Genomic DNA, 10,000 nt, shown 5'->3' with positions numbered 1-10,000 from the left:
ATCATATAGCCTCAGTTCCATATAGAATATATGATATAGCCTCAGTTCCATATAGAATATATGATATAGCCTGAGTTCCTAATGCAGGTGCTCTGCAGGTGCTTGTGAGTGTGAGGGCTGTTGTCAGCGTGGCGGTGTGTTGGGGCTAGCTTACCGTAATGCATGTAGCAGTTTCCTTTGGTGGGGTCCAGCTGGATGGCCTTTAGGAAGTACCTCTCCGCCTCTGCCTTCTGGCCCTGCCGAGGGAAGAGGGGATGTTGAGAACAAGTCAGTCCTCTCTCTTTCTTTCTCTCTCTCTCTCTTTCTTTCTTTCTGTCTCTCTCTTTTTCTCCTGCTGCTGTTCTGGCCCCACAAAGGCCCTAATGAACTCATCTGCCTGAGCGCTGTGGTGCGTGTGAACGTTCCCCCTCCAGCCCCAATCCACATGGAGCCCCTAACACACACACACACACACACACACACACACACACACACACACACACACACACACACACACACACACACACACACACACACACACACACACACACACACACACACACACACACACACACACACACACACACACACACACACACACACACACACACACACACACACACACACACACACATACACACTGCCCTGCTCCCATTATGAGTGAACATCTGCTGCAGAGATTATTATATTTAAAGCGAGAGCGGGGATACTTTGCGGGATTCCCATGCTGAAGGCCCTGTCTGTGTTTCAACGCGAGCTGATCTAGTGCGGTGTGCTAGAACGCTTAATTGTGCCGCTTTGCTGACCGTGTCTCCAACGTTATTTTAAAATCAGTGTCAGCCCGCTCGTCCATCACCATGGACACAGACAATGGGCCTCCTCTCACTCTAATTACACACGGGGAAGAAGGACCTGACGGAGTGTGTGCGCAGGTCTGCACGCATGCACTCAAACACACACATGCGTGCTCACACACACACACACGCACACACACACACACACGCACACACGCACGCACGCACGCACACACGCACGCACACACGCACACACACACACGCACACACACGCACACACACGCACACACACACACACACACACACACACACACACACACACACACTGTACACATACGTCTTTATTCTGTCTCGATGATTGAGAAAAATGTCTCCTGTGCTTTTACATTTCATTTTGTGTTCAGCTACGTGCACTACACCCCAGACTTGGCCTTTACTGTCCATTAGTAAACAGAGTGAAGAGCCAATCTAAAGCATTACACTGCAGGGCCATCAGGCATCCAGAACATACCATCCCCATCCCATCTGAACATTCCACACTGCCGTGCCAATGTCGGAGCGAGGGCAGGGTGAACTCTAACAGAGTTGAATGTTTACCACAGCCCAAGGCCTAGGAGTGTTTGTGTCTGTGTGTGTCTGTGTGTGTGTGTGTGTGTGTGTGTAAGTGATACAGTTTTCACACCCCAATCACACTCACACAAAAACACAGTGGCACACACACAGACACATCCATCTGTGGTCATTGTCTTTCTCTTTCTCACCCTCTTTATGTCTCACTCTCTCTAGCCCCTTTCACATTCACCGAATTTAACGCTAAATCAGCCGAATTTAACGTTAAGGCTGTTCCTTTCACATTGACGACACGGGGTGGGGAGTCAACCCGCCTCGGCAATCCAACCCGTCTCGGGGGGTAGTATCAGAGCCGAGCCGTGTTGAATATGAAAGGAACAGAGGTCAACCCCGCTATTAGGGGTGTGTGACTGATGACGTATTTGGCCAGGCAGGAGGTTAAAATACAGGAAACACACAAGAGACTAGGATAACTTTAGCTGCTGTGTCCATAGATACAGTGAGGAGAAAATGTATTTGATACCATGCTAAAGTTGCCTAAAAAGAGGAATATAAAATCATCATTTGACAATTGATCTTAATTTCTTAATTCAAAAACTGAGTAAAAATAAAACCGCTAAGTACCCCAATTTTCTTTGTGATCGAAGAATGTTTCGTAAATAAATAAATGTTCTTCCTAAATGCTAGGGGGAAGGAAGTATTTGACCCCCAATGTAACCATATGGGAATTTAACACATAGGGTTAACATAGGGGCAGGCACATTTTTATTTTTTAAGGCCAGCTATTTCATGGATTCAGGATATTGTGCATCCTGATAAAGTTCCCTTGGCCGTTTGAATTAAAATAGCCCCACATCATTATACACCTTTCACCATAACTAGAGATTGCCATGGTGCTTTTTCCAGTAGGCCTATTAGCCTGTTTGATGCTCATTGAGCTCAATGCAAATCAAACAGGCTAATAGGCCTACTGGAAAAAGCACCATGCCAATCTCTAGCTATGGTCAAGGGAATGTGATGATGTGGGGCTATTTTAATTCCAAAGGCCAAGGGAAATTTATCGGGATGCATAATATCCTAGATCCATGAAATAGCTGGCCTTTAAAAATAAAAATCTGCCTGCCCCTATGTGTTAAATTCCCATAGGGTTACATAGGGGGTCAAATACTTCCTTCCCCTAGCATTTAAGGAAAACATTTATCTATTTACGATACATTCTTCAATCACAAAGAAAATTGGTGTCCTTGGCGGTTTGATTTTTACTCATTTTTTGAATTAAGGCATTAAGATCAATTGTCAAATGATGATTTTATATTCCTGTTTTAGCATTGTATCAAATACATGTGCTCCTCACTGTATATGTGTGTCCAACAATCACGTTTTTTATGCTGAGATTGCCCTGAACCTCCTTTTCTCAGCACTTCGGTCAAGTGTTTATTGTTGCTAGGTTACCAAAACCGTCTGCTGCCAGCAGCACGTCTTTTTAGAAAGTTTGCCTAATGATAGCTAACTAGCCAACGAGCTAACTGTCAGAGCAGAAGTTGTTCAGGACTCAGCACACTGAAATATGACTTCGACAGACAAAAGGACCTCATTTGGCATTCAAATAACATAACAAGTGGCCCGCCATCATTTGGAAGCTAAACCACGTAGAACTAGCATGACAGTTGTGTTTATCAGTTTATCTCCGAGGTCCAAGGCATGCTTAACGTCATTGTTCACTCCCAAATTGCGTGTGACGTGCTGCTAGGCAACGCCTCCCATAACTCGCCTCTGAAACCGGCTTCAGACAACCCCGGGACCAGAACACATCTACCTTTCACATTGCGAAATCCCCTGAACCCGCTATTTCTTAAACGCTAATGTATCGTTTCTGAATGTGAAAGGGGCTTCTCTCACACACACACACACACAGCTGCACCACAGCTGGGATCGTAATAACATAAAATGATTCTTATTTACTCATAGAGCGCAGAAAGTTGACAGTAAATTATTCTAAAATCAATTTACCACATTCTAATTCACTTGATTTGGCAAAGAATGCCCCTGTTTTACACAACAAAGAAAACTATGTGGCGTCAGGGGAAAAACACTGGCAATTCATCATCAGCATTTCTGGCTGTTTTCATAACATGTCGGTTCAATGATGGCAGCCCAAGACTTGACATTGACAAATTGTAATTCATCAAAACAAAGGATTTACCAAAGATAAAGATTTGAAGAGAGAACTGATTATTTTCAGAAGTCAAAAATACTGCTTGAACGAACAGCACTGGGAGTGTCTTCCAAAAAGTCCATTAACATTTTAACAAACTTTCAGCCTGCGACAGACCATCAATTTAGCAATCAATCACTATGGATTATGTTGGACGAACCAGAAAATTATGATGCAATATCAATATGTTGTAAGTGTGTGCGTGTGTATGTGTGTGCACACGCATATTTGAGGGAGAGAGAGAGAGAGAGAGAGAGAGAGAGAGAGTGTGTGTGTGTGTGTGTGTGTGTGTGTGTGGGTATGCACCCATCAGGTTTCATTGATTTCCAGCGGTTTCCACAAAGAATCCTATCTGTCGACCTCACTCTCCTTTCAAGACCTTGGCTTGACATTGACGTAATAACATGCTCTCTAACTCTAGACACACACACACACATACACACACACACACACACAGTGTATGTTTTCATAGAGGTGTTTATGAACGAGGTCTGAATTAGATTACCACCATCCGGACATGACTGGTGCTCATTAAGGCACACCCCCCCCCCTACTCCCCACTCTCCACGCCAGAGAGGAGAAGAGAAGAGGAGAGAGGAGTAGAGGAGAGAGAGAGGAGTAGAGGAGAGAGAGAGGCTGGGGAGAGGAGAGAGGAAAAATGAGAAGAGAAAAGAGAGAGGCTGGAGAGAGGAGAGAGGCTGGAGGCTCTTGTGAGCACAGCCAGGACAGCACTGCACTGCAGGGGCTCAGAGCTGACCCCCACACACACCCTGCAACCTCCCATCCCCTGCCGGGAGCTGAACTTTACACCCCGAAACAGGTCCACTGGTGGATCATCACTCAGACAGAGAGTGTGTGTGCGTGCGTGTGTGTGTATGTGTCTGTGTGTCCGTCTCTCTGTGCGTCTGTCTGCCTGTGCATCTGTCTGAGCTTATGGGAAAGACAGAGATGGGGAAAAAGCGTGCTAGGCCCCTACCACATATGCTAACTACATTCACCATGATGTAATCTTAGTTGTCAGGTAATATACTCAACACAATATTTGTTTTTGTTTTCTTTAACCACATGAAGGGAATTGCAGCACAATGACAACAATGATCCTGGAACAGAGAGGGAGGGAAACACAGTCATAACACCGCGCCACCCTCAATATTGAACACTCAACCACCCTCAATACTTAAACCTTCACCACACTGCACACATCTCAAAACACTTAAAAGAGAACTATGCAGGTTTCTTTTAGCTTGATTTAGCTCAACTGAACAGCGTCAGAGTCATTGGAATGGTTATATGTATTTTTCCGGGTTGAATGGCGGCCATTTCGCTTCCACATGTTAGCGCCTGAGCGGAAAAAACACCCTTGCAACTTTGGGCCGGCGGGCCGGTGGACTGACAAACAGAAAGTCTCGCAGTCTTGCGATCATGCTCATGAAAATGCAAACTGACCGATTGAGGAGTGTTGCAAAATATACTGTACACGGCTCTACATCTCTAAAGCTGTGAGGGAAGCTCTGCAGAAAAATGTAAGCATAAAACAACAAAATAGCGAAGAAATCACCAAATCTGCATAGTTCCTCTTCAACATCCTTATCACCGCACAACCTCAACACTGACTACTCTTAACACCACACAACCTCAACACTTACACACTCACAAAATCGCACAACCTCAACACTGAGCACTTAAAACACTCATAACACTGAATTACCCTGAACACTTAAATACTCTTAACACAGCACAACCCTTAACACTTACACACTCACAACACTGAACAACCCTTAACACTTAAACACTCATAACACAGCACAACCCTCAACACTAAAACACTCTTAACACAACACCACCCTCAACACTGAACACTTACACACTCATAACACCACCCAATCTCAACACTGAACAACTGAAACACTGCCCAGCGTGAGTAGCCACTCTCCTGGCATCCCAGAGGGCCCAGCCTCAGTCTCCTGGTTAGTCTACGCCCTTCGCAAGGTCAGAGAGGCCGTCAATCAATGCCCGCCGTCTCCCCTGGCACCCTGCGAGGTGGCATCATTTACGCCTCCGAGGATGGCGGACGGGGCACAACCTCTTCCCCGGCTTCTATTTCGGTTCTCCCCGAATGCCAAGCACACAGCGTGAGGCTGACAGCTCCGACATCAACACTTCCCCTCAAAAAATCAATAGAGGACCCTTAAAATGAAAACAACATCTGCTCAAGCCAAAGTGATTTACGGCGTGTATGTCCCAGCTTTGACATAATTAGGATCTCAAAAGGAACGCCTGAGTCTAATGCACTCAATCAAACGGTGACGATGTTGCTTGTTATGCCGAGACGTCTAAACAGAATTCTTGTGTACAACCACAGAATTCTTGATATACGCCACTTTTGTCAAAAATTAAAAAACGATGGTGAGTGAATGTTCTCCACAAATAGGATACGTTAATTACATAATTTAGCATCAAAACCTGCTAAATATCACTCTCTTCCTGGTCTGGAATATTGATTTGCTAATTTAAAAGAAAATTTAGAGATTTAGAGGGTTTTTGCAGCTGACCTATTCATTTTCACCAAGTGTGTACATGTATGTGTGCGTGTGCGTGTGTGTGTGTGTGTGTGTGTGTGTCTCTGGGTACTAAAACTTAAGAAAAACGTTGTATTTTTGTCCCAGTTGATGCGACAGCAGTCAGCCATGGGACGTGGCTCTGAACAGGATTACAGTAGTTGAAGCCACATACTGCGAGAGGGCACTTCTGGCACAGCAGAGTGGCTGCAAATGAAGGGTAAATGAACAGTCTCTCTGAAAAATACCAAAGTGACTAGAGAGAAAGAAAGGACAAAGAACAAAATCAAGTTCTCTGTCGAGTTTCGTACCAGAAGCTGTGTGGAAACAGCCACGCGTTACTCTTCACTGCCAATAATGGCCAGATGTTGCAACATTTCCCATCTTGAATCAGCACCAACTCCTGTTTACCAACACTGCTCCCATCTCCCTGATTCACATTTGATTAAAGCATATAGGCAGCAATGCACACACTCTAATGAGGTGCTAGACACACACACACACACACACACATACTCTCTTTCTCTCTCTCACACGCATGCACACATGCACTCTGTTTCACACACGCACTAGCACGTATAGCACACACACAAGCACTCTCTCTCTGTCTTTCTCTGTTTGTGTGAGAGAGAGAGAGACACACACACGCACACACAGAACCTCTCTCTCTCACACACACTCACACACAAACAGACAAACACACAGACACACACACAGACACACACACGCACACACGCACACACGCACACACGCACACACGCACACACGCACACACGCACACACGCACGCACACACACACACACACACACACACACACACACACACACACGCACACACACACACACACACACACACACAGTGTGGCATGAGAGGGTGGATAAAATCAGTTCTGTCACCTTCTTTATTTACCCTAAAAGGTCAGGGCAGCCCGGGCCCAACTCCACTCTACAGCCCACTCTGCCATGGAAATGAGAGGAGACAGCACAGGAAGGCCATAGTCCCCCTACCCTACCCTACCCTATCCTGTCCAACACACACACACACACACACACACAGAAAGAGAAAGTGAGAGACCCCAGAGAGGAGTGGAGTCCATGAAACTTTAAACTAGGGGACTTCTCACCCTAATAGGGCATAGTGAACGTGTAATGTGTATCTGTGTGTGTGTGTGAGTGTGTGTGTGTGTGTGTGTGTGTGTGTGTGTGCGTATCAATCACTGGCTGTCCAGACTGGTTTGTGTGTGTGGCAGCAGGCCTGGAGGTAGAGGCAACCCAACACATCCGCTGCCACCGCGTCAGCAACACTGGAGTCTCACAGTCCAGCACCACAGGGAGCACATTACAATACACATCTCTCACTCTCTCTCTCTCTCTCTGTCTCTCTCTCTCTCTCTTTCTCTCTCTTTCTCTCTCTCTCACTCTTCTCTCTTTCAACATCTTTCTTTCTCTCTCTCTCTTTCTCTCTCAACATCTCTCTCCCTCATAACATATACATATCTGTATTAGCCTATATCCCTATATTTTTCACTACCCAGCTACAGTATACTAATGTATAAAGTGTTTTGGTTAGGTTTAGTATCTAATAAGTTTACAAATGAATTGGAGGATCACCATCCTATAAACCCTCAGAGCAGAAGAGAGACCCTATTCCCAGGGTTCTTACCGTCAATACACATCTATCTATCTCTCTCTCTTTCTTTCTCTCTCTCTCTCTAAGTAAGTTTACAAATTACTTGGAGGATTCTATAAACCTATATAAACCAGCAGAAGAGAGACCCTTTCCCAGGGTTCTTACCGTCATGGCCAGGAGCTTGCCGTAGGTGAGATGGGCGGGGATGTGGTCCGGTTTGGCCCGCAGAGACTCCCGGTACCAGTGTTCCGCCTCCGGCAGCCGGTTGAGCCGCATGTAGGCCTCTCCTGCGCACAGGGAGGAAGGAGCGGAGAGGTCAGGTCAAGTCAGGTCAGTGGGGGGTCAAAGGTTAAAGCAGCACACATCTCACTATTGTTTTACGCCGACACCGTACACCGGACGGAGCCTGGCCGTTACGCAGAGCAGAGCCGCCATGACTCCCGCCGGCTCTGAAAGGCAACACCTGAATCGCACGAGGGGCCTATAAGAGGGGACTCCGTCAGCCGAGCAGTGGCTTGACCCATGAAACGTGTTCATGAGAGCAGCTACTTCTGAGAGAAATCATATTTTTCGGCTTCTTGGTTTCATTTAGTTTCTCAATGTTCATGAGAGAGAGAGAGACAGAGAGAGACAGAGAGAGAGATAGAGACAGAGAGGAAAGAAAGAAAGAGAGTTAGAAAGAAAGAAAGAGAGAGGGAGAGAGAGCTACAGAGAGCAAGATAGAGAGGGGGAGAGAGAGAGGGAGCACATTTCACAGGTGAAACCCATCTTTGAGCAACAGTCCGCCCAGCCCAGTCAAGCTGATAAATATAATTGCTGCTCAAAGAGCGTGGAGCCGCTTACGCTTGTCTGCGTTCACAAGACACATAATACAACCACGCGCCCACGTGTTTGTGGTTGTGCACTGTAGGGTGAACGGTGGGTTGGCAGAGAAAGCAAACAAGGGCATCAAGCATGTGGGCCGCGGGTGCGTAGTGCCCACCTCAGCAGAACCCGGTGCCAATGCCCCTCTCTGTTACACACCGAGACGGGCGCATGCCAGCGCGGGGTTTACTGTCTCTGTTTGTCTAGCGATGGATTACTCATGCAGAAGAGGGGCCCATGTATCCAGTCAATCCTATGGGCTATAAACAGAGCAGGTCTAACTCAGGGCTGAGCGCAGGAGACAGACAGAGGGAGAGAGGGAGAGAGAGAGAGAGAGAGGAGAGAGAGAGAGAGAGAGAGAGAGAGAGAGAGAGAGAGAGAGAGAGAGAGAGAGAGAGAGAGAGAGATGGAGAAAGAGAGAGAAAGACACAGAGAAAGAGAGATGGAGGGGGGACAGGAGAGAGAGAGTGCGATGAGGGGAGGGGGGGCAGTGAGATAGGTAAAAGGGGAGTGAGATGGCGAGAGTGAGTGTGAGAGAGAGAGAGAGAGAGAGAGAGAGAGAGAGAGAGAGAGAGAGAGAGAGAAAGAGAGTGAGAGAGATGGTGGGGTGGCAGGAGAGAGAGAGAAATGAATAGAGGGGGAGAGAGAGAGAGATTGTGTATGTGAGAGAGAGAGGGATAAGAGAGAGAGGGGGAGAGAGAGGGGTGTGATGGGGGCGGTATGTGATGGGGTTGGGTGTCACGGCGACAAGAGCGAAAACACCCCCGCTGACTGGCCACGCATCACCCGATCCCTCCGCCCACTGTCAGCTCCTCTCCGCACCCCACCTGCCAAAACACTCTGTCTCCCGCCCGGCTGTTATGAGAGGAATCGGACAGCGCGGCTACTTCATGTAGAAAAAAGCCCAGCGTAAGCCGAAACAATGTTTTTAATGTAATTATCGCAGCAATAACACGGAGGACATGGGTACGTGACGAGGCTAGCGTTTCACTTGAACCACACACACACACACACACACACACACACACACACACACACACACACACACACACACACACACACACACACGCGCACACACACGCCCCCCATGCAAGGTGTCAGTTAAAGGACACATAATATTCACAAGAGCACCAGAGCGGTCACATGAAGGAGATTACTGTAAATCATTTTCCTGATGAGGAACATGGAACACGGAACCCAGAACCGAGCCCTCCCGGCCCGCAGGTGGCCGACACGGAACACTGTCTCTCCCCGGTCCCCCCTCCCCCCTCCACCCGCTGAGGGAATATGACTTATTTCCTGTGTTTTCAATTAAAACAGATTGGTGATGGGGAGGCCGGTGCAGTATCGGCGTGGTACACGGCGCCTGTGTAAATGTGTCTCGTAGAACA

The 10,000-nt window shown here is 47.2% G+C and overlaps 1 protein-coding gene across 1 annotated transcript in view; it reads right to left on the bottom strand.

Annotated features, from left to right (window-relative positions):
- tmtc2b (transmembrane O-mannosyltransferase targeting cadherins 2b) overlaps positions 1-10,000 on the bottom strand; it is a 133,686-nt gene that overhangs the window by 20,571 nt on the left and 103,115 nt on the right. The window contains exons 8-9 of the mRNA XM_062547753.1: positions 7,911-8,032; positions 155-236 (exon numbers count right to left, since the gene is read on the bottom strand). Coding sequence (XP_062403737.1) covers positions 155-236; positions 7,911-8,032 — 204 coding nt within the window. The remainder of the gene's footprint in view (positions 1-154; positions 237-7,910; positions 8,033-10,000) is intronic.

The sequence above is a fragment of the Sardina pilchardus genome, chromosome 10, assembly GCF_963854185.1.
Source record: "Sardina pilchardus chromosome 10, fSarPil1.1, whole genome shotgun sequence".
NCBI lineage: Eukaryota > Metazoa > Chordata > Actinopteri > Clupeiformes > Clupeidae > Sardina > Sardina pilchardus.
This window is presented reverse-complemented; position numbering and strand designations above follow the sequence as displayed.